General features: G+C 37.7%; 1 protein-coding gene across 3 annotated transcripts; it reads right to left on the reverse strand.

Moving 5' to 3' along the window:
- Window positions 1–1,372: 1,372 nt before the first annotated feature.
- Window positions 1,373–26,548, reverse strand: Slc25a46 (solute carrier family 25 member 46). Of its 3 annotated transcripts, none has more exons than XM_008856010.3 (8): window positions 25,744–26,545; window positions 23,470–23,512; window positions 21,939–21,996; window positions 18,946–19,023; window positions 16,162–16,262; window positions 10,567–10,623; window positions 8,613–8,670; window positions 1,373–3,475 (listed from the first exon to the last, which is right to left on the reverse strand). In XM_008856010.3, the coding sequence occupies exons 1-8, from the start codon at window positions 26,024–26,026 to the stop codon at window positions 2,897–2,899; spliced, it is 1,257 nt and encodes a 418-aa protein (XP_008854232.1). In that variant the 5' UTR covers window positions 26,027–26,545; the 3' UTR covers window positions 1,373–2,896. The 3 variants fall into 3 exon arrangements, with proteins under 3 accessions (XP_008854232.1, XP_029413498.1, XP_029413497.1); XM_029557638.1 differs by having other exon boundaries at window positions 23,470–23,507; window positions 25,744–25,858; XM_029557637.1 differs by lacking the exon at window positions 18,946–19,023 and having other exon boundaries at window positions 25,744–26,548.

A 26,548-nucleotide genomic window follows, 5' to 3' on the forward strand; every position in this document is an offset into this window, starting at 1 on the left:
GTACCAACCAGAAGCAGAAATGCCATCAGCAGAGCACTCACTTCTAAAGCAATGTAAACTGCCACCAAAGGGTCTTATTTGCTTATCTAGGTTTTGAAAATACTTCAGCCTGGTTATCTTTGTAAAGGCTGCCAGAATAGTGTTTTGTGTTCTGCAACACCCATACCCAAACAGCTATCAGACATCCTCACCATCTCAGCTGACAAACAACTGAAAGCATTTTCTTTTCGAAACACAAATTGTTTGGTAGAAACTTGAATTTGTGCAGTTTTAAGTGAATGTTTTGTAAAGTTCTAATAAAGTCATTGTTGCGGAGGTCATTATGTATAGTAAAACACATCTGGAAAGTGAGCAAGATGCCCCACCTCTCCAGTTTCTCTGTGCAAAGTACTGGCTAAGACACCAGACACAGCAACCCAGAACCCTCCACAAATTAGCCTGCTTTTAGCATTTCCGAACATATAGTGTTGAGAATTTAGAGGCTTGAGTAACTTTATAAGCCCAGGGACTGTAAGGACCCATGATAAATTTCAGAAGGATATCTCAGGAAAGATTACATACACAGTTTAGTAAATCAATTAATAATGTAAACCAGCTTTTAATTAAACGACTTTCAGTCTATTTTACTCAAATTAAGAAACCCTGCCATCTAAGAAAAACTTCACAAGTTCCTGAGACAAAGTCTGGCTTGTGGAACCATATATGGTAGAATCACATCCATGATGTTATTTGTCATATTAAATGTACATAGTATTATTGTTTTACTATTATCTTAAGAAACATACCTACAGATACTAGATTCTGGCCTCCACATAAGAAAAATTTCAATCTTTGTAAAGAGAAGAATGGATCTAGTGGTTGTTATTTTCTGAATTCATTAAGAAATGTTTGACCAGCTAAAATATGTTTGACTTTTAAAAATTACATTTTAATAAATTTGGAAAGGCAGTAAAAAAAACAATATTTTAACATTCTTCAACTTCAGGTTTCAAGTTTATTTGTATCCCCTTTCTGCAATGAAACAGTAAATAAGACCAATCTTGTGCTTAATTCCATCTTATAACTCCTGAAGAAATAAATTTTACTAAATTCATAAGCATTCCTAACAAATAATCTTGAAATACCTCACTTGTAGGTAGATGAAGAATTCTACGTATTATCCCTAGCAAATACTTGATAGCATTCAAACTGCTCTATACGTTTTCTGAAATTCAAAAATTTCAGGTTTCTCCTCTCAAATCATCTTATCATAAAAATGAGACTTTTAGGAAGGTGACTATAAATCTCTACAAAAGTAGCTTCCCCAAAGCATTAATATTAAACAATTTCAGTCCCATAGGTTGGACAGAATAAAATGTTTCAAGAGTCATCCTAAAATACATAGCACAATCAATGGCATTTATTTTCCCATTAGAGAAACTATTTAATAGCAGAAAACACATAATTCAGTCAGTCATACACACAGGATGGTGAGCATAGTGATACTTACATTTGTCATTTCATACTTTTTGGATGTCCATTTTTTATTCCAACACTGTCAGTCATAATAACTATGTATGTGATATTTAAAAAGTAACATGAGTTTCAGTCTGCATGCATTCTAGGCTGGACAACATGTGCAGGCACTGTACTTCAGTTTGTGTTTGTAAAACTGATCATCCTTGTGAAGTAATGAAACTTCCCAGGTTGATGTGTGGGTCAGTCAAATGTCTATCACCTTATTACAGTGCCTAATCCATTAAATTAAATTTAGGAAAATACCAACTTTTTTATTAAAATGATTAACAAGTTTTATTTGTTGATATATATTATTTATCCTCTTCCTTCATAAAACATAAATACAAATTTCCTTTGAGGTTTATAGCTTTTCTTAGTACTCATCCAAACAAGTTTAAAGAAAAAGTGACAAGGATATCCTCATTTTACCTTCAGTGTACGTAGTCTGGAGAATGAAACTTTAGGGGGAAAAAAAATTGCAGTCATTACTTAAGTAAGCAAGAGGCACAAATTTCCAGGTGAAAATTAGTTCTGTCTCCTCTAAAATAAGTCTCTTAGAAATGAAAGGCAAATGACATCCCTCAGGTAAGCAGTTTGTAAATGTGGAAACAGTAATGGCTGTCATGATTATTTTATGTCTTTAAAAGTGGCTTTAAAAATAGTCTGATGATCCACATCAGAGACTCGCAAAGCAAACTTTACAAACATGCCAAATTCCAAGTTTCTCCCATTGCAACACTTAAGTTTTTTGGTGTTTTTGATGTTCTACTGATGTTCAAGCAGAAAGTGTCTAAGAACATTTTATGCAATAAGCTGGTCTATGAGGATTTGCAGGGATGAAGGAAATTCCAAATGTGCACACACAAATGGCTTTATATAATATATACAGCCACTAAAATAGTTATACATGAACAATACAACTTAAAATCTTTCAACTTTGGCTTACAGATTGCCAAATCTAATTCTCAGTCTTTTTCAATGAAGATACAATTAAACCCCTAATGCCATACACTGTATGAAAAATAAAATACCAACCTGAATCTGGAAGGTAAAATAAACATGTAACAAAGAATAAGGTCAGGTAGAAGAGTCAACTCATTACAATTTCATTTTATACTTGATAAATTTTTGTTTCTACCCAGGATCAATTTTACTTCAGCATGAGTGTTTTACTAAAACTTAATTCTTTTTATTGAGTTTTCAATTTTGTTTTTATATACATATATACATATATATTCCCTATGTCTTAAGAAAAATGAAAAGTTGGTATAATCAGCATGGACATGTCCCAGTCCATTTCTTTTACCCATTTCTCTGCCATTTCATTTTTACCCCTTATAATTCCACAGCAAATTATCCTGATCATGTCCTCTAGATCATCCAGTGACAGAACCAAATCTCAAATGCTATTTTGAAGAAGTGTAGCGTAAATAATTTTGGTAATCTGTAAGACAGCTGCATGCAGTGTATACTGTATCACAACAGCTCCAAACCCTTTATAAAAACCAAACACTCCTTCTTCCTGCTTTATGGTATTGATACAGTCTCTCATTCCCTCATACTGCGTATTAATTGGAAGCACTTCATAGCCAAGGTCTGTATTGTCAATTATTGTGCGTGTTCCTTGAATGTGAAGGCGATGCAGAACTGTTTCCAATGGGTAAAGGATAACATCAGAGCACAGGCTGGCAGCAAAATTAGCGATAAGTTCTGGAAAGTAAGCATCCAGCATACTTTGCACTGGGCTAGTGTTCTCAGCCAAGTGGCTGCTGTAAGTCTTCCTCTTTAGAAGTAGTAGGACAAACTTCTGAATAATGGAGCTGATGATGTAATGGAGAACTCCATGCAGCACTGTAGGGAAGATCAAGGAAAACAGCGGAAGGAGTCGCTTGCTGTGAGGCACCCCCAAGCCTATCACTCTTCCAATTCCTTCTTTGACACATTCAAGTATGCCAGTATTATCTCGGATTATCTCACTCTGAAACAAAAATGATGAAATAGGTCAAACATCTTTAAAAAAACTGCAACTAAAAGTACTATTTACTAGATCGCTTTTAAATTCTTTTGCCAAGAAGGAAAACACCAGTGGTCTGCAGACTCCAGCTGTCAGAATAGATCAATATTAGATTAGCTTCCTTCAAAGGAAGCCCCCCCACCAAACCAAAGGAAATCTTGTAAAAAAAGACAGCAAGGAAGCTGAGAGTTGCTCTTATTGCAGAAGTGAGATGGGGAGGAGCGCACCTCGCTCATCCATTCTCCTCAATCTCAACAAGCTCCTTAGCCCGCCGTCCCTCCCTTCTTCCCTCCCTCCCTCCAAAGCAACAACCTGATGTCTAAGGAGGCAGCAGAGGGCATAAAGACCCCTAAGGCATGAATTAAAATCCTGTCTACACTACTTACTGGCTGTGTAGCAGCTGTTAATTTACTTAGGGTCTCCTAATCATTAGTTCAGTATGCTATAAACACAGAAGACAGTACAAATCTATCATGTATGCAGTGCTACATTAAATAAAAAAGATGTCTTGTACCACTATGCACTCAGTAACTGTTAAGACTCACATCACCTGAAATACCTGTGCTTTCATTTTTGGGAATAACGTCTATGAGATAAGAGAGTACAGCATCTAAAGAGCTAAATGCCCAACATGGCTGCAGCAATGACCAAAGAACAAGGAATGCGAAGTTAAGATGGCAGATAAAGCCATGCTATGTGATCCGACCACTGCGTAGATTTAGTTTGTGGTCAGATGGTAATAACTGCTTAGTTTTAAGCAGAATGTGATAAAATTTATGTTTTAAAATAATGCTGTCTACTGTACAAGAATGACAAAAGCAGAAACTGAGATCTGTAGTCAGAAAGTTACTGTGAGGATCCAGTGATGATGGGTGGTGGCTTAGCCTTCTGGAAGGCAGCAAAGGCAGTAAGCCAGTCTGACAGTGCTTTTAAAATCAGAGTCAAAGAATTACTACTGTACTGAATCATCAAAGGAAGGAGTCAAGGATGACCAAGGGGCTAGAGATACAGCACAGTATGTATGTAGAGTGCTTGTCTAGCATGAACATAGCCTTGGATTCGATCTCCAATTCTACATAGTCCAGGCGTGGTAGTGCATACCTGTAATACCTGCACTTGGGAGGTAGAAACAGAAGGATCAGAAAAGTTCAAGGCCATCCCTGGCTACATCGTGAGATCCAGGCCAGCCTGGGCTACATAAAACTTTTTCTCAAAGAAAAGGCAAAGGAAGTATGGAGCTAGAGAGATGGCTCAGTGGTTAAGAGCACTGGCTGCTCCCAGTTCTATTCCCAGCACTCATATGGTGGCTAACAACAGTCTGTAACTCCAGTTCCAGGGGATCCAATGCCTACTTCTGGCCTCTTCAGGCATTGCATTACATGAGTGCTCTTAAATACGTCAGGCAAAACATGCATACACATAAATTTAAAAAAAAAAAAAGTAAAAGGCACTGCTTTTATTGAGTAGAGGAAATACTGAAAGAATGGCAATTTAAGAGAAAAGACCAACATGGCTAGGAGAGATGGCTCTGTGGTTAAGAGCACTGGCTGCTATTACTGAGGACCCAGGTTTGATTCCTAGCACCCACATGGCAGCTAACAACCATCTGTAACTCCAGTTCCAGGGGATCCAACGCCCTCTTCTGTCCTTCACGGGCACTGCACAACACAGGTGCATTTACATACATGTAGGCAATATACTCACATATAAAATAATAAATATTAAGAGATGAGAGAAAACCAAGAGTTCATGAATTTTAGTATCAATCCAGTTTATAAGAAAAAGATCCAAGCTAGAGAGAAATGTGCTAGTCTTCAGAAAACATAAAATCATGAGGCTAAAATGAGTTTACCTGGCCCACTCATCCACTTTGCTGCTGACGATTGTAGGCCCTTTCTTACTCCCACTTATTTGTAAGACAACAGCCACAGAGATTCTAGTAAAGATAAATCAGACTACATCACTGCTCTGCTCAAATCCACCATCTCTTTAGAGTCCTAAATCCTTATAATGAACCACAGTGTCCTCCATTATCACCATCGGGCCCCTCTAATGACGAGCATCCTAGCCTGTTTCCTCCCTTGCTTAGAACCACTTCTCTTTTTTACTGCTCAAACCAGGTGATATGATCCCATTTAAAGGTTTTTGGATTTGCTTTTCCCTCCTGCCGAAAGCATTCTTTGAAAGTCATGTCGTTCTCTGTCTTTATTCACTTCAACACTTTTCAAGTATCTTCTCAGTGAGGTTTTCCTTGCTTTATTTTTGCTCTCTTTAACACTTACTACTTTCTAATATATCTTAGATATTTCTTCTCTATCTTTTGTACAAGCACATAAGTGCTGCTGAAGGCAGAGTATTTATCAGGTTTGCTTGGTACTGTATTCCCAGGATTTATAACATTCTTTGATACAGGCTGGCATTCAATAAATATTTGATGAACTAAAAAAATGTTAAATGTAATTAAAGAAAATGAGATGAAAAAGAAAAGCTGATAAAAAGCTTGATATAATGCTATGGTGAAAAGGCTGAAAATGGTTGTAGGGCTGCAAGGCAGTATGAACTTTATTCAATACTTCACACTAACCTTTCAAGTACACATAGATTGGACTCCAGGATACGGATAAAGAAACAAATCACTAGGAATCCCTATTCAAGGGTTTCAAGTTAGGGGTTCTTCTGGAGAGGTATATACTTTCAAGAAAAAACGATGTTCTCTAGGAGATCTAGGGTCCTCATAAGTCTGTCAACACAGAGCTTACAGCAGGAACAAGGTACTGTAACAAGCTCATATGCGGAAAGGAGGAATGTCTACTGGTGAGAAGAGACTGATAAGTTAGTACAATCAAACATATAGAGCAAAAGGCCAAGTATGGTGGTCCACTTGGGAGGCAGAGGCAGGTGGATCTCCATGAGATCGAGGCCAGCCTGGTTTATACACCGAGTTCCAGATCAACAAAACTTCCCTAAAAGTAAAACTAAGGTAATAAAGTAGCAGTCATAGAAGGGAGAAGCTGATTCAGGATAATGAGGCTGCTTGAAGACGTGAGGCTGAGATGAAATCTCCCCAGACCTGAGAGGAAGATGAAAATCAGAGTGCCCAGGACTGAACCTTTAGGTGCAAGGCAAGAAGTGATGGAAGGAGGAGACTAAAGTGATACTCGCCAAGCTGGCAATCTAAGAAAGTACAGAAAAGTCTGTCAAGAACAGACAAGGAGTCAAAAGGAGAATGCGAATGAGTCAGGCATGGATGACATATGAGGGTATGGGTTAAAGCACAGGAAAAAAGAAGAGAAAGAAAAAAGAACACAGAAAATCTAGTACAGCAATCTGGTTACTTACAGAAATAAATAATGTAAAAAACTCAGTTATTAAAATTATTCCTATTTTGTGGAAAATTACGATTTAAAAATGTTAAAAAGTTTGTCTAAAGTCACAGATCTAATTTAAGTAGCAAATGTGATTTTGGTTATTCTGTCCCCAGAAAAAACTGCTTCCCAATATATTAGTTATTTTGCCTTAAACAATTTTCTTTCTGCTATGTTTTCCTTCTCTTTAAAATAAGAATACCTTCTAAACTGCTGACTCTGTAAACTAGGATACCACACAATGGTATTTAAACACAAAAAATGCCAGAGGAAAGGATATGCCTAGGCCACAAGATATTAATTTCAGTCATCCAAAGTTAGTTCTAACAACAATAACAAAATCAGAGATTAATGTGGGGAACAAAAAATGAAGAAGAGATGAACAGAAAAGGGGAGGGCTGACCCAGCACGCAATATATAGAACAGGCACTAAGACACAAGGGGCACCCATTGCTGGAGGATCTCGTGCTGAAAACAGAAGACAAGGTGGACAAGCAGTTGAACTGTGTAAGTGGTTGAAATTACTTTAATCTTCCAGTTTCTTTTCAAGAGTTTTATTACAGGTGCTTTAGCAAAAGGAATGGTTGCATACAGGTGTTCGACTAGGCAAATGTGGTATTTATTTCTTAGGACTTTGTTCTCCATTCTAGTTTTCATTCTTTTTTCAATATAAACTTTAGTAAGCATTTATAAAACCACTGCCAAGGTCATTACCATATTCTACATGATAAAATCAGCCATAAAGCAACATTACACGCATGACGCTAAATGCATGCCTATCTTTCTTTTCCTCATCAATGGCATCCACACCAGGGTGGGCCTTCCCACTTCCATCAACCCAAATAAAAAGTCCCTCACAGGCATGCCTGAAGTGCAAACCTTCTTTAAGACTCTCCGCTCAGGCGACTCTAGACTGTGTCAAGATGACATAAAACTAATCAGCACAGTGATAAAGCATCATCAGTAGGAGGTCATATAATGGACAGTTTTAGTATGGGGGTTTAGAGGCTACACAGGCTGTAGAATTTTGTGTTTGCCAATGATTTTGAAATTCCAGGGGACTAAAATATTTCCCTTTTGGATTGTACAATAGGAACTGGAAACTAATTTTACAGTTTTAAATGAAGGAAGGATGGTGAGGCTATGAAATTTAATTCAATGTGCTTGAAGCACCACCATGTGGCTAGAAATAGTAAAGCAAGCAAGCAGAATTTAAATGCTTTCTGCTTTGTACTTATTTATGGCTTCAACACTGGATACTGTTCACAAGGCACATGTATAAGGAATGCTGTTAGTAAATTACCTGTGGGTACCACCTACTTGCTCAGGATGATTACTCATTATACTTACCTTATTATTATTCATGTCCTCTCCTATGATAAGCCATAAGCATCTGAGTTATATTTAGTGCCTTAAAAGAACGCTGGTTATAGTCTTTGTACTCTAAATTGTAGACTGGGTTCTGAGATATCTGAGAGAAAAGTATTATTTATGGAAGGGAGAAAAATAATTAAAGCAAAAAGTGTGACCAAAGTCTGCAATGGAAACAGTCATACTAGCAATGTGTGGTAAAGATATTCATCTGTGAAATAAACATTTAAATCATTATATATACTATGTATAGAGTATTATACATATTTATGTATATATTTTAAATTATTTCATATATTATACATAGCATATCGAATATTCCAAAAATATTTAACCAAACAAATTACAATAAAGGCATAGCTCACCTGTACTGTTTCAATCAGGCTTGCTGAGTAAAAAGGCATGGCCACCATATACGTAAGGCTGTAGAAATTAAATTCAAATCAGCACACCAAAACAAGATGCTTAAATCAAAACTTTAAGAACTATTCTAACATAGTCACATAATTTACATTTAAGCTAAAACTATCCTTGTAAAAAGTTTTCAACTTAATTTGGGACTAGTAGTATGAACTTCAGAAACATAAAATATTGAGTGCCTTACTGAACAGAGATGAAAAAATCAAGTAATAATAATACAAGGCCAGTCTGCCAAAAAATAGATTGCATTTCCAGCAGAATGCCTATCCATTTAGAATTCACGACTTGGACATCTATCTGTAAATAGTGCTGCCTGCAAATGTGTTTCTTAAAATTTAGGACTTAAATCCACTCCACAGGCTGGTGTCTTAGTGGCACCTGAGCAAGAATGCTTTATGCCGCTATCTTATCATCTTCTAGTTCTAGATTTTCCATCCAGCGGAACTAAGTCAACCTTCAACTGTGAGCAAAGTTCCTTTTTATTATTAAAAAACAATATTGTACAGCTTTGCAAAACTGTTTCCTCATCACTACAGCGATGGTACAATTTTGCAACCCTGAAAAATATAGTTAACTAAAATCTTATCAAGGCTATGGGACTTATCTAACCCTTAGAAGCCACGTTCTGGTAAGCAGTGGCTTTTAGGGTGAATGGAACATTACTAAGTAATTATGTGCTGGAATGTTCCATAGAAGGAGCCAGCAAGGTCCTGGATTTCCAATTCACAATCTTCAAAAAAAAAAAAAAAACTAAAAAGAGTAAACCATCATGTACCTTCAGAACTACATTTTCCGTTTTTTTTTTTGAGACAGGGTCTCCCTGTAGCCCAACCAGCCTAGAACTCACTATGAAGGCTTGAACTCACAGAGATCCACCTGCCTCTGCCTCCCAAGTGCTGGGACTAACTACATATTCATGTGACTATGGAGTTTGCTCCTCACTGACATATACATTCACAGCTTTGCTCAATAGTAAAATACAGGTTTAGAATCGTTTCCATCAGAAATGCTTAAGAGTAGATGTGCTTTTGATGTTGGAATATTTGCATATAAATAATACTGGGACCCAACTCTGGATACAACATTAATTTATGTGTTACACTTATTTTACACACATAGTCTGACAATGTTACAAAATATTTTCTGTATTTTGTACACTCTACATTTTGACACTCTCTTTTCCATTAAATAGGGTCAGGGTAGAGAAATTCAAGGCATTTAAGGTATACTGGGCATTCAAAGCTTTTGGATTTTGAAGACTTCACAAGTTTGGCTTGGATGTTCAACCCAAAGCAGAAATTTTTGTTAAGGGATTGGAGAGAGAGTTCAGTGTGTAAAGTGCTTGCCATGCAAGCATGCAGACCTGAGTTTTCAATTCCTAGCACCTATATAAAAGCTAGGCATGGTGACATACACTTGTAATTTCAGTGCTGGGCAGGGGGAAGTAGGTAGATCTCTGAGGCTTACTGGTAGTCTAATCAGTGAGCTCCAGGTCCCAGTGAGAGACCTTGTCTTAAAAAGCAAGGCTGCTGGCACTTGAGGAGAAACGTCAGACGTCATCCTTTGGCCTCCATATGCAAACCAAATACATAAACACTCACACATACATATATGTTTACACATACCAACACCAACTGGCTAAAACAAACTGAAGACCTCTGCTAACTTTCTATGGTCAAAAGTAAAAATAATTAACCGTGATTCTTACCTTTGAAATGAATAAGAATTATTTTAAATATCACATGTATTTCAGAATTTACCCCTAAGTCCTATGTGACTTGTCCTTAGAAGACCTATCCCTATCACTCTAATTTCCTTCACTATATTAAAAAATAAGAATTTTTTCAATTCTAACACTATAAGTTAATGAAACTTTCTAGTGCCATTTTTGAAACTTACCCTTTCAATAGAAGATGTTCACCTATTTGTTTAGGATTCCATTTGTGTGAAACCTCCCTGAAATGTAAAAATAAATGTAACAAAGCAAAATCTATGTTATTTAAAACATTTCAAATTAATTTTCAAAACAGTAATGTATTTCCATTCTGTAGAATATATGTATTCATTCTCTCTTCCCCCTCTTTCCCTCCAGCCCCTGTCCCCTCTTGACCTCAGATGAAATGTGATCAGCTGTCTAAAAATCCTGCCACCACGACTTGCTCACTATGATGGACTATATTCTGAAATTTGAGCCCCCCCCCCCCCCCCCCCCAAAAAAAAAAAAACACCAAATTATAATAATGAGTTGCTTTTGTCAAGTAGTTTAGCATAGTACTGAAAAAGTAACTAATACATAGTCAATTTCTAAACTTGCTATTTCTGGTTTCTAACTCCTGTTCACCTCTGACCCACTTCAAATAGGCTTCTACCTTATTGTCCTATGGAAACTGCTTTTGCTAAAGTTCCCATTATTTAGTTCCCATGTCACTAAATACAACAGGTACTCTTGCTTTTTGAGACAATGTCTCACTATGTAATAGCCCAGGATGGCTTGGAACTCATTCAGTACCCCAGGATACTCTTATCTCTGCCATCTGAGTGCTGGGATTACATCTTTTCCAAGGGGCATTTTAAATGTGTACTTGACATCATGGCAGCACTGGAGCTCCTCTGCCCTCCCTAAAGCCCTCTGTCCTTGAATGTCACATGCCTGCACTCCTGGTTTTTATCCTCCTTTCTGGTCTCTTTCAGACTCTCTCTGCAGGATCATCGAACCACCTACTGTTAGAGATTTTAAAGGTTCAAGCCTTCTTATTTTATTCTGTAATCTCCCCTGAATATTCTCATCCAAGATTATAGCTTCAAAATCTTCCAAATTTACTACCTTTAGCAAGGCTTGTACTTATAGACCAACCTCTCATCAACTGCCTGCTAATAATTCCACCTGCATTTGATAATGAAAATGAACTGAACTTGTGAACAATCAAAATATCTCTTTCCTACTATAATCTTTAGTGTTTCCTACTTGAGAACTATTAATCAGGAAGGATTTAATTGAACTCAAAGAAAAATTCACTATATTTAAAATAGCAAATACTAAAACAAGTGAATTAAGAGGAATTTCTGGGAGAAAACTGCAAGGTATTTATACTGGTATAATCACATATGTGAGATGCATTACAACTAAGTTGGATCTCAACCTGAGTTTCAGAGTCTTCATAGAGACAGGCAGCCTGTGCTGGTTACAGGAACTACTCCTTCACATTAATAATGTGGGAAAAGCTGTATGTAAATAAAAAATCCTTTGGGGTAGAACAGTTAATAGTTCTGACATAATACAACTGTAGAAAGAATACAGGGAGTGGCACGTGGAGTGGGGCAGTAAATAAAGAGGTCACATATGATCCCATCTTGGGTTGCATATGGTCTTGAAAAGTAACACCACTGAGAAACCATAAGCTTGGTGACTGAACAAGCATCAAACCTTCTGTTTTCCAGTCTGATATCATGAGTATAAGAAAACCAAATAACATTAAATCCCACTGTCATGACTGCTCTACCTAATGATCATATGAAACTGAAAAAAAAGCAAAAAGTTACATGGGGGAAGCAGGAAGGGGGGGGGTTATGCTTCCCATGGGGGCAGTGCTGAAGTACTCCTTTGCTCCCTTTATTGGCCATGACATCCTTTCTGCCTAAAAAGGGCAATGCTGCCCAAAAACTTTTAAAAAAAAAAAAAAAAAAAAAAAAAAAAAAAGCTCAAGATGTTTACATGGTTCCTAAGAAAACAGCTTCACTTGACATCATTTTACACAAGGTAAAACACTAGACGTCACCTATGACACCACAGCTGGTCTTTCACTTGCCATTTCTTACCTACCAAGTTCTATCACTTTTCAAAACTATTTAATTACCTTCCTCAAAACTATTAATCAGGAAGGATTTAATGGAATTCAAAGAAAGATTCACTATATTTAAAATAGCAAATACTAAAACAAGTGAATTAAGAGGAATTTCTGGGAGAAAACTGCAAGATAGTTATTGTTACAGTTTGTTAAAGATATTGTTACAGTTTATTAAAAGGTCTCCTTCTATTGGTCCTCCTGCAATCTTTTGATCTATAGCTTCAATGACACCCTTGAACATCTAGTCTTTGGCCCTTCCTGAAACTCTTTAATATTCGTAAAGTGCCTACAAGGCACTGCATAGTTGGTTTCCAATTTCTCAAGCATTACTTTACACTACACTTTCCACCTTGACCTCTGCCTTCTAGCCCTTTAAGTTTTCTCTTAATTCCTTGATATCTTCATCCTTTCCACTGTCACAGCATTTTTATACAAACTGGCCTATTGTTTCTATGCATCATTCAGATCCTAACTTAAGTGTGCTGTTACTAGGGATGCTGCTCCTAACCCTATGCTTCTCACAGAAATATATTCTTTTCCTACATAATTAATTTATAATTGCTCATCAGTGTTGACTATTTTACTTAATATATATGCCCCTATACTAGATTCTAGGCTTCATGGCAACAGGTATGTTTTGTTTCTTTTCATTATAAAACCTGATTTTTAGCCCAGGACCTGACAAATAGTAGGCATTCAGAAAATGCTAGCTGAAATAAGGGAATTACTGAGTAGGATTTATCACTAGAATTATCCAAGTAGATCCATATAATAGTTTTTGTGCCTTCTTTATTAATATTCAAAATGAAAAAAAATACATTCTCACAACTGACAGGTCTGTATGTCTACTGAGAAAGTCAGATGATAAAATATGTTGCCTTCCAGTTTCCATTTCTCATTCTTTCTCTTTTTTTTTGGAGCTGAGGACCGAACCTAGGGCCTTGCACTTGCTAGGCAAGCGCTCTACCACTGAGCCAAATCCCCAACCCCCATTCCTTCTCTTTTTAATCTAAGCTAAAGTTACTTCTAAAAACAAAATATATGACAAATCCTTACTTTCAAACTAACCCTGTAACAGAAAAAGCAATAAAGGAAATAAGGTTAGCCAAGCCAGAAACCATCTTTTAAGCATGAGGCAAGAAACTCTTAGCTGCCAGGGTCTCTAACCTACCTTTGCTGTTTCTAGCCTTTCAGCACTGCTGTAGTAAAGGAACTGCAGCCTAGGAAGTCCTTTGAAAGCAATCACATTGGAAAAAGCTTGCTATCAGCTTCTTGCCTTCATTTCCTTCCCTACAAAGATTAAACCCCAATATTGAGCACAGGTGCAATTCTAGTTGCTGTACCTTCAACTGACTCACTTTCTTAGCAATGCAAAACAATTTACCCTAGTGGCTAACTCTGAATCAACAAACCAGAACCAATCCAAGCCTCTAATGCTATCCAGGTTCATACAGAAAAATACAGTCCCAATAACAAAGCATCAGTCATGCCAAACAGCACCTAACAAATCATAATCTCTTACTAGTATCTATTAACATCCCTTTCATATGCTAGTTCTAAGATGCCCTTGTTGCTCATCGTTGTGACTATAGGACACTTACAATATTATTCTTCTCAGGCCGTTCCATAGGTCCAGTGCTAGCTTTCCTTCACCAAGTAACTTTCAAGACTGATCATAGAGAAGAGACCCAGCAATTTCCCTAAATTTCTCTGCCTTCTCCCTCCAAACATATCTACAACTGAAGTTTATAAGCTTTGGCTTCTAGAAGCTATGTCATAAATCTTACCACTATTTTTCTTTTCAGGGTATCGCTAACTATCTCTCTCAAAACTGCTCTTAACAACCCCACATTCCCACATAGGGCAAAGATATGTAGACACGCACACACACACACACACAAACAGAGAGAGAGAGAGAGAGAGAGAGAGAGAGAGAGAGAGAGAGACAGCTCCCCACACCCGTTGGGTCAGGATTCTACCCTTGGTATATTTTATATCATTTAGTTTACCATTCTCCATTACTTGAATTTCACTGAGCAACATGCTTTGAGAGATACTTTATGCCTTAATACTTAACTATGTCTCCACTTAAATATTTTATGTGACATTCTAATCCATAATTCCAGTCACCTATTAGTCAATGTCCCTCTAAATGACTGGCAAAAATCTCAAATTTCATTTACTGAAAATTAAATTCCTTATCTCCTCCAGGCCAACTTATTCTTAAGGAATTTTTCACCTTTGTTAGCATTTTCAAGTACAAAGTCTCAGCCACTGCTGACAACGTACTTCCTGGTACTCCCATTCCTAATCTAACATCAACTACTATCAATTTTATTAGACATGCCTATCTAACATGTTCTTTTCTATTCTAGTCCATAATTCAGAACTTTCCCAATATGGACTAGATTTACATTAGCTTTCTATATGTCTGTCTGTACCAGTATTTTTACACAACCACTTAGGTATATTCTTGATCAAAACACATTAAGAAACAGATAAAACCTTTAATTCTCAGTCCTATACAATATAAATCACTACAAAGACACATTCATGGGGTGGGAGGAAGGTGGAAGGATTTGGGTTGGATATGATTCAGACACGCTGTATATACACAAAAATTGTTAATAAGTGAGAAATATTCTTAGAAAAATAAGAGGTACTCATACCCCAGTGCCTTGAGTTCTTTTCCTAATATTCTTGATGCATGCCCAACATTCCAAGCACAACCTACTGCATCTTATTACTGAGACTGCCTGACCTCCAGCGTCAGTGTACAGTCATCTCTTCTTGGAATGCTCTCCTTTCCTGCCAATTCTTACTCTAATTCAAGATCTAGCTCAATTTTTAGTTACTTTTTTGAAATGCTTGCCAATAACTCCAGGTAAAGTATTCCTGAGACTGTGAAAGGAGTTTACTTGTAGCATAATCATACAATGTACTATGAATAATCTAGCATTACAATGTACTATGAATAATCTAGCAGTTGCTCATACACTGCTATTTGTTACTTAGCTGCAGGTCCTGGTGAAAGACACATCTCAACAGACACCAGAATGTGAAGTACTTTCTGTACCAGTTACTCATTCAGCAAGGTAGAATTAATAACGTAGCTTTAAGGTTGGGCATGGTAGCATAAGGCTTTAGTCCCAGTGCTCAGAAAGCAGAGCAGGCAGCTTCTATAAGTTTGTGGCCAGCCTGATGTACACAGTAGGTTCTAGGCCATGGCTACGCAGTAAGAGCTTTAGTGACTGTCTCACTCTTAGCTATTTCAGGCAACTTTTCAGATTCAAGGTATTTAGGAGTGTTCATATTTTATGAAAATTTAATATGAAAACTGACTCTCCCTCTCCCAGCAGCTTTCAACTGCCAATAGCTCCTGGCTTGAGCTTATACAGGTCTTGTGAATGCTGTCACAATTACTGGGCCAGGGGAGGTCCCAGATGCAAGAGTATTTGAGGAACACAAATTGGATTCCATGGGCTTAAAAAAAAGACATGAAGTTGGGGGGCTTGGAGAGGGGGGTGGGTCTGGGAAGAGATGGGGGAGGGGAGTTAAGTATGATAAAAGTACACTGTATAAAATTCTCAAACAAAACAAACCAAAATTTTAATATGAAACTATCACCGAAAAAATGCCACGAAAGTACCTTGGTAAAGGTGTAAATTCACTAATTATGCCTTCTGCTCCAAGCGTGACTCCCTGGACAATAAATGTACTTCCCATTCCCTTCCACAAGGCTCTTGGTCCCTAAAATAAAAACAAACAAATTACTTATGTTAATGCCTAAATATGAAATATAAAAGATCTTAATACAAGTTAATATTATTTGCTAATATTTTCTAATAAGATATTATTCTAATAGAAATCTTACAGAACTATAAATTGATTTCTATCTTTCTGTTGTTGGTTTTATTTTCTTCCCACAAGATTTCATTTAAGGCTGGCCTCACATGCCTATGTAGTTGAAGCTGGTCTTGAACTCCTGGTTCCCATGCGTCTAAGTACTGGGATTACAGAAGTGTACCACCACAACTGCCTCTAGCATTCACGCTTATTGGTAGCCTAGTTTAGGCCAAGATGACTGGTATTCCAGAATGACTACTTACTGAACACCTCTAGCATCCATCTAATCAACTCCTACTAGTCTTGCTATTTGGTTGGATGACCTATTGGTATCTCAAAGTTTGTATTTCCCTAGCCGAGAGCAATCAGATGCACTCTCATCACAGTTCTTTTCCTTCTCTGCTTAAGTTCCTGTTCCCCTTAATAGCGGCTTTGTCATTCCTGTACCCAAATCATAGAGTTCTCATTCTTATCTGCTCAGCCAGCTGTATGTAGACTTCTCCAAGCCTCTTACAAAGCCATGCTCCTTCCTCTGCCCTCATGTCATTACTCACACAAATCTAACGTTACAGCAGTTTCACTGGATTTAGCTTTGCTTCTTTCCATAATTCTGTTAGTGGTAAATGATATTACTCTCATTATTTACCTGTATGTTATGAATGAATAAATATAATATCAACACAGTAAGATTAAAAGAAGCAGAGTATCAAAAGAAAATTGTTTCCTTTTCACCCCTGTCCCCTTCCATTTTCCTGAGATTGTTCATGCATATATCTGTGTGCGTGGAAAGATGTTCAGATTTTTTCCTTTTTTTCACTTAAAAAATTATTTTTATTTTATGTGTATGAATGTATTGCCTGCATGTATGTGAGTGCACCCATGTTGTGCAATGCTGCAGAGGTCAGAAGATGGCTTTGGATTCCCCTGGAACTGGAGTTAAGGACAGTTCATAGCTGCCATGTGGGTGCTGGGAATCGAACCTGGGTCTTTTCAAGAGTAGTCAGTGCTCTTAACCGCTGAGCCATATCTCCAGCCCCTTTTTTTTAACTTTTAACAGATGTAACAATCTTGAACCATAAAAAACTCAAAGATCATTTCATGTCAGTACATACAGAGGCTGCTTCTTATTTTTAAAGGCCACCTGGTCTTTTAGCACACAAATAATCAGTTATTTTACGGGTACCCTCTTGTTAGTTATCTGATAATTTCTTAGCTCATTATGTGCAATAGTTTCGTTGACACCTTTGCATATACATTTTTGCAGACACACACACACATACACACACACACACAGACACACACCCCACTTATGTAGAAAGTTCCTAGGGGCTGGAGAGATGGCTCAGCGGTTAAGAACACTGGTTGTTCTTGCAGAAGACCTGGGTTTGAATCCCAGCACCCACATGGTGGCTACCAACCATCCTTAACTCCAGTTCCAGGGGAATGCAAAGCCCTCTTCTGACCTCCATGGGAATAACATCACTTAAAAAAATAATAAAATAAAATTAAATTAAAAAAAGACAGAAAAAGTTCCTAGAAGTCTAAGGCACACAAATTTTAAGTTCATGGACACTGCCCAACAACCTAAGTGTGTCCACAACACTTTAGCCACCGCTAAAACATCTTCAATGGTTCTTTTGTTTTTAAGAACAAGTGTGCAGACCACACAAGGCCTTTTATGATTGTTTACTGTTCTAACTCTCGTTCCATCTTTTTCTTACTCCTCAACCTCTGCTACAAGCACTACTGTACTGCATTATGTCTATCCCCCAATATTATAATCTCTCTTTCTCTTTTGCCTTTGAGCACATACTTATAAAACCTTTACCTTCAGCATTAAGTAGACTTCCTGACAAGTCAGAACACAAGTATATAAGCCAGCATCTCTTTTTCCGAAGGTTTTCCAAGCCATTCTCTGTGCTCAACCCCAACTGTGGTCGTTAGTCTTCACTGTCAACCTGATCGGATTTAGAATGACTTAGAAGGCACACCTCTGGATGTGTGTATAGTGAGTTTTCTAGAGAGATTGAACTGAACAGGGAAAATCTATACTGAATATGGGCAGCAGCATCCTATGGCTGAAGAAAAGGCCAAAAGGAAACAGCAAGCTGAGCACAAGGCATTTGTCTCTCTCTGCTTCTGGACTGTGGACTCATGTGACCAGCTACCTCAAGCTTGTGCCTCCAGGCCTTTCCTGCCAGGACAGATAGACTATTGCTTCAAATTTTGAATCAAAACAAACCCTTCCATCCTTAAGATGTTTTTGTCGGGATTTTGTTAAAGCAGTGAGAAAACTAATACACCAGTTTTGACAAGGCATCTCCCACTGACTTACTGACAGCATTCTATACTTCTAATATTGTAGCCCACTGCACCATAATCTGCTCTTTTTGTCTCTATGACTAAATTATAAGGCTCCTGAGACTACAGACGTTATCTTAATTGTTGATAAATTCTTGGAACACTCAAAAAGATAATATTACTATGCTACATTACTTTTATAAACCAAATTAAAATGAATTCTTCTTACTTTAATGATTAGCAAATTCAAATATGTACAGCTGTAACAGAATAGACTAATTTTTACCTGAGTTTTGTTGAAGCTATACATAATGTTGATAATTGTAAATGGAGTAAGATGGTAATGTCGAGCATGGTAATTAACCTGTAAAACAACATATTTCTGTTTTGTTTGTCAAGAAATGACGAGGTCAGGAACGTAGAGTTACAGCATAAACAAAAGTTAAATTCTAAATAATAAGTGCTTCAAATAAGCCATTAAAAGTACAGCACATATGGTGATAGACTATGCAGACCAGTGCATAATCCACGGAGTGATAAAGACTAGATAATAAAGAGGATCCCACAGTTTGACATCTGAGGTTTTTAAACTCTGAAATTAAACATCCTATTCAGACTCACCTTGAACAAATGTTTTTTAAACTAAGGTTACAATTAATGAATAAGTTATGAAATCCACTCAAAAGGTCAAAATGAAGTAAACTAAATCACAATGTAGTATCACCCCAAAATGAATTATATTGTTTGCGGCATCTATACTTCTAATGCTTTAACTAGTTACTTCTCCATGCATGCTTATTTTTCAGTGACAAATATGAATGGATTAATTTCTATTGATTACTATTGTTTTGATGCTATGTGGAATAAATTATTTTGAGAAAAGGGTGAGTTCTATACCAGCAGCATTTACTACAGTGCAGGTCAGTGACGGCTGAGAGCTCCAACATCCTTCCAGAGGACTGACAAGTTTAAATTAGTTTACTGATGCTAAGGCATCATTTGATATTGCACTAATGGTACAAAACCAAGGATGAATTAAACTGCTGGCTCTTCCTCATGAATCAAGGCAGCGGCAGCAAATTACTTTTTTTGAATTTATTTTATTCTTCACTATAGATATTCATAGGAAGAAAAAAGAATCTTCCTCAAAGAGTATCTTTGGTGAAGCACTGAAAAATGTTAATTTTGTGAAATCCTGAACCACAAGTTTATACCATCTTTTAACATTCTGTGGTTACATAAACTCTTACATGATGAGAAAGCAAGTTACTTAGCCACTATTATTTTATATGAAACATGATTTTTTTTCTAAGAATTCTATGGCAAATTAGAGGTTTCCCACGTAGGATATATACCTCCCCCATACCAGCCTCCCAGTACTAAGACTAGAACGTAGGACAAAGAAACAAACAAAATCAATTTTTGTTGTCAACTTGGGTTTCAAGAGTAAGTCAGAAACCTTAATGTAAGTTAAAACTTTGACCCTGCTCAAGGAAAACACACAGACTATACGTTAAGATATAGGCAAAGGCAAAAACTTTGTGAAAAAGACTTCAATAACTTGGGAAAGAAAAGCAATAACTGATGAGTAGATTGCATGATTACAAAGCTTCGGTTCAGAAAAGTAAACAACAGAGTAAACAGATCGCCTACAGAATGGGAAAGTCCCTATTAATCTGACAGGGAATTAACTATCCAGAATACAGAAAGAACTAAAAAATTAAACACCAAGATCCCAAAATAATCCAATAAGTAGGTGGAAAAAGGAATAAACAGTTTTCAAAAGAAGTATAAATAGCAAATAAATATAAGAAAAAATATTTAACATCATTAGTCATCTGGGAAATGTAAATTCAGAGCCATATTGAAATACTGTCTCATCCCAGTAAGAATTCCTATCATCAAGAAAATAAAAACAAACACTGGGCAGTTTGTAAGAAAAAACGAACTCATATTCCCTGTTGATGGCAATATAAGTTAGCGCGGTCTCTTATGGAAACCAGCACAGAGATTCTTCGTGAAAACTAAAAATAGAGCTACTATAAGTATTCAGCTATACCTGCTGGGATAGTACCAGAAAAAAACTTAAATCAGCACACAACAGAGATCTGCACACTCATTTAGACTGCAGCACTTTTCACAATAACTGAATTATGAACCAGTCCAGATGCCCATCAACAGATGACTAAAGAACACGTGGTCTATGTACACATCAGAATATTAACACTTAGCCGTGAAGAACAAGAGGAACTAGAGATCTGGCTAAACAAAACAGGCCAGACTCAGGAAGAAGACACATATCACACTTTCTCATATGCACAATCTAGTTTAAAGAAGAGAGAGACACAAGTGTCAAGTGAACTATTTGGGAATAAGAAAGTGACCAGTGGAAGTAGAGAGGGAAGAAAGGTAATGGGATGATTATGATCAAAGGGCATGGCATATAGCTATGGAAATAACATACTGAAACCCACTGTATTGTACAATGTACTCTAAAACAAAATAATTTGGAAGAATGTACAACCACCATCAAGCGCATACAGTAATTAAAGGCTTTTCTGGTGAAATAAGTAGTTGTTTCAATAAAAATGAATTTTTGATCATTTAAAATTTAATATTTTAACACTGAAGACATAGAACATAAAGTAGCCATTATAAGATGATAGAGAGTCCTGTGTGGGTATAAATAACCATTCAATAAGCATTACAAATCAATGGAGGTTTTTTTTTTTTAATGGAATAACATGTTTAAAAAATTTACACTGTTTCAGATCTCACATTGCAAATAACCTTTAAGAAACCACCACTTAGTGAGTTTTGGTGTAACTTCAGGAAACACAATTATCTGAAAAAGATAAAAATATTCCTGGTTTTCTGACATAATGTGCAGGAGGCTGCATACTCTTGTTTCTTTCAAAACACCATTCTAGAACAGAGTGACTAGAAAAGCGGGTATGAAAAGCAGGTGCCGATTATATCAAGCGTAAAATGGTTATTTTTCATAAATATTATTTAACATTTGCTGAATTATTTTAAAGATAACTAGATCAAAACTGTTACCAGTATGAATTCCTGAAACAGTAAATACAGAGAGATATGACCCAGATAAAGAAAGGGTTTTCAGGATTATGAATAAAATGTTGGAGAATTGCTACATTACAGATTTTTAAGTATTTCACATAGATTAGTAAGTACAAAATTCCATGTCATTTTAATCAAAATTCTGTACTTCTAAAAAGGTTCAATATTGTCTCAGAAGGTCCCAGAAATTATTATTACCTGACATTGGCGGCGTAGAACAATGCAAGGATGGGCCAGTACATTTTCTGTAAATAGACTAACATAGAAATAAAATACATATATACATGTATGTCTATAGACAAATTTTATTTGCAATATATGCAAATTATTCCACCAATAAAAAAATTAATAGAAGCAAAAACTAGATTTACATACTTATAAACAGGGGAAACCATATATCTACATTTCCTTCAGAAAATGTCCTATGAACAAAATTCCTATCTGAATAGTCATCTGCTCTTCAAAATACTCATTCTAAAAATTTTTATTTTGATGTAATTTAAGTTAAAGAATTTTAAATGACCTTGTTAATTACTACTTTATGTACTAAATATTTCTTTTTAAAACATACCTTAGAAAATAATTGCAACTGATGTTTAAGCTCTAACAATGACATATACATATTCACATATATTAATATTATATAAAATGGTCTAAAGATTGAAGAAGAAAGAATGAGGCTAAAAAGATTAACTAGCATAACTAGCATAATGGAAACCACAAATTTTATTTATATTAATACTAACATCCTCAGATTTATTTATACAAATAAGCTGGGCGTGATGGCGCATGCCTTTCATTCCAGCACTCTGGAGACAGAAGCAGGCGGATCTCAGTGAGTTCAAGGTCAGCCTGGCCTACACAGTGAGTTCCAGTCCAGCCAGGGCTACAGAGAGACCCCATCTCAAAAAGACCAAAAAAAAAAATATATATATATATATATTTCTATCTATATATAATACATACATATATGCTTAAAACATATATGTTCAAAATCATTCTGGTGTGAAAGATAAGCATTGTGCAAATTCAATTATCTAGGAAGTTCATATTCATAATACCATAATTAAGACTGATGAAGGTAGTTAGCGCAAATGACCACAATTAAACAACAAAAACAAAACAGAAAACTGACCATCAAATGATGACTATGGGCACGATCTGGTTGCTGTGCTCCAAAATTCTCTTGGTAGCATTCACATGTTTAGATATGCCTATGTTTAGAGCGAAGGCTCACTATTCCACTACATTTTCTTGATTATTTTGAGACAGGGTCTCTCCTGTAGCCCCAGTTGGCCTGGAACTCACTATGTAGATGAGGCTGGCTTCCTGAGTGCTGGCGTGAAAGGCATGTGGCACCATGCCTGGCACCATGACTTCTTTTTTTTCAGCAGCATATTGCACTGCAACACGAGGTTTTGGCATTAAGTCCATTGTCATTCATCATTTGTGTCCATGACAATTTTTGAGGAGAAAAAGATTACCTTCTATTCAGACAGAGTCACAAAAGTTGCTATAATAGTCATTACAAAATTATTTTGTATTTATGACATTGAATGACTGATACCTTCTCCTACTGGAAGAAAATCAATTACAGATTTTAAATAACGATGAATTCTTACAAAATTAACATGTTTTAAAACACTAAGCAAAGAAACACTAATCATTTTAATATTATAATTAAAGGAAAAAACTCTAAATTTTAAAACATTTTTAGAAAAAATATTACCTTGCAAGTCCAATACCAAATCCAGCAAATCTATTCAGCTGTTCTAAAATAAAAGGAATAAGATTACTCATACCAATATTTATAGTTCCTGTGAAAACAGAGGATTTTTATACTTACATGCTGCTTATTTAAACCTCACACTGAATATGAGTGAAGGAGGCAAGGTGGCTATGTGAATGACTATTGGAGCTATGACTAGTCACAAGGTAAGGCTCTCTAAAGACGTAGCTGTTTGTTCAATGATTTTATCAAAAGGGCCGGTGGGCCAGATATTTCTAGTTGTGTCTGTTTTTGAAAAAACAAGTACTCTCATCTTTATTAAAAATATTTAAAACCTGGGCATGGGGGAAGAGCACACCTTTAATCCCAGCTCTCAGGAGGCAGAGAGAGGCAAGGTGGTTCTCTGTGAGAGAGAGGCTAGCTTGGTCTACAGGTCAGCTGGGGCTTCAGGGAGGCCCTGTCTCAAAAAACAACAATTTAAATTTTAAATTACCATCAATGGCAACTATTTGAAAAAGTGCTGAAACAGTACAGACCGTATCAAACAAGGATCCAAATTACACATAAGCAGTACCACTTTTAAATTCTGATTGCAATTATTTAAAAATTTTTTTCATGGATCACCATGATTGATACACTGTGAACCTGACTGCTTGTGCTTTAAAATTAGCTATTCAGTACTACTGTTGGGTAGCTCAATAAACTGATAGTTACAAGTGCCTTAGGAAAAAGTGCTTAGGGTCAGTGGTATAGGCCAACAGTGTCCCCTATGACCTCCAACTTTAAATGCCTTTGAGAGGAGCTGGATAATTCAGTCTTTGTGAGAAGATCCTACGGACACACATGCTATTACTGAATGGCACTTCTGCAGCATTACTGGAAAGTTCCCATCTGGAAACACTATATATCAAAATACAAGAGCCTTTCTCCTGAGTAAAGAATCCAAAAACCATAATTATAAACTAGCCTGGAGACTAAACATCAAATATCAATATTCACAAAACATTATTTTTCTTCTTCCCTCATTCCTTCCATCCTTTCAAATGCAGCAATGAGTTATTACTCCATTACAGTGACAACAGGCCATGGAAGCACATGAGTTTCCTGGGGAAACTGTGTAGTTCATCTTGAAAGATGTGCAAGTTATACAGAAAGCTTCTTTGCCACACTGAAGTACTTTCCTCCTCTTTTTGTATGTACAGACCTCTCCCAAATAAGCCAGGAAACCTCCTGACATTTCTAGATGTTAGGAAAGTTTAATGTTGCTGTGTCGTTTCTCAAGGGTTCTCCTTGGAACAGCTTCAAAATAAACTTCTTGTCAGTAAGTTTCTGCTCACTGGAACTATCAAAATATAATTTAGGAAAAAAAACAAAAACAAAAACAAAAAAACTCTATTGCCCATGAAGGTAATTGTACAATTTTACAGGCATTTTGAATCATTCATTTTATAACTTCCATTAAAAAAAAGCTTTCCAGGACTGTTCTGGGACCAGTATAACGCAATGAAATTAAGAACTGGGTTATAGTACAAAAGCTAGTGTGTGACACTGGTCACTGACCCTCCTTCCCCTTATAATCACCGCAGGTCTTGAGGTCAAATATTATTGCACTTCCAAGTCAAAACTGAGGAAATAAGCATAACACTGGTGTATAATGTATGATAACTGCTGATCTGTTTATTCCCAGAGAATAGGCAGTTATTTATATTTTATGATTAAAATGGACGTTGAGAGTATGTAGCTCATGCAGTTAAAAGAAAGCTCCTTGGACATTCTACAAATAATTATGTCTCGATTATAAAGTCCCATCTTGAGATTTTATCAGTGTTTCTAAGTGGGGTTTTCAGGTCAGAAGGAACGCAAACCAAAGTGAAAAAAAACTGTAGGGATGTTAATGTTAAATGGTCCTGAACTAGGCTTGAACCCAAATCTGCCCAGGCTAAAAAAGTTCTTCCACAGCACAATGCTATGAATAAATTAATTCAATCAAGAAACTCCAAAGTGAAGCGGGCAACAGTAAACAACCCAATTTCATTCTTTCCTGATTCAGGCCCAAGGCTGTAACACAGCAGACCCTGAGGTTGCCTGCCTGCATCCTAGGCTAAAGCAGATGTCATTCCGGTAGGAGGTCCCAGCGCGCACAAGGCGTGCAGAAAGACCCGCCGGGCAGAGGACGGAGGAGGACAGAGGGTGTGGCGCGAGGGACAGGGCGGGCCCTGCACGCGGCTTCCGGGCTCCGCAGGCCCCCCCGCCCCCGGCCCCCACGTCCCTCACCGCTGCTTGGGCCTGGCCGCGGGCAATCGCCGCCGCCGGGAAAGGGCTCCTCCGCGGGGCCCTCGTGCGGCGTGGACGCGGACGGCACACCGTACGCCGGGCTCTTCTCGCCCCAGTGCAGGTTCCGGCTGCCCGGGATGTCCGGGGGCGTCGTAACCCAGTGGCCCAGATCGGCGCCGGAGCTGAAGGAACGCGCGGGGAAGGGGCCGCCGAAGGCCGGCTCGTCCCGGGAGCCTCCTCGGTAGCCCAGGCCGTCGAATCCGTCAGGACGCCGCGGATGCATCTCGGCCGCGGAAGACAAGGCCTACCGAGGCTGGCTCTCCGGAGCCCAGGCCCGAGCCGCGTCCCCCGAGTGGCCGCCCCGCGTCCGGGACTCTGACAACCGGAAGTCACGATGGGCACCCGGAAGCCCTCGAGCACGTGATTCAGCCGCTTCCGTTCACCCGCCCAGTGTGGTTGCTAGGGAGACGCGCCTTGGGGAGGAGCGGGGAGGATGCTTCTAGGTAGAGGAAACACAGTACAGAGGTGTGGCCTGGACCAGACGGGGCGAAGCTGTTTCCTCCCTTTGCGGGGATGCTGAAGCTCCGTGCAGCGATTCCCTGCACTGCCGGGAAACGACCCTCACCCCGAGGTCCCTCTCCTTTAACCTGTAGAGGTTGAAGCTATAAGAGCTTCGTCTACCGCTCTTGGTCTTGGGATAAAATCTATTATTAGGTCCTGCCAAGGTGCTGTGGACCCCCAGAGCAGGCACTAGCAAAGTTCCAAGTCAGTAAAGAAACCCCACACGCGAATACAGACTGCCCTC

Source organism: Nannospalax galili, unplaced genomic scaffold (assembly GCF_000622305.1).
Source record: "Nannospalax galili isolate Female #2095 unplaced genomic scaffold, S.galili_v1.0 scaffold27, whole genome shotgun sequence".
NCBI lineage: Eukaryota > Metazoa > Chordata > Mammalia > Rodentia > Spalacidae > Nannospalax > Nannospalax galili.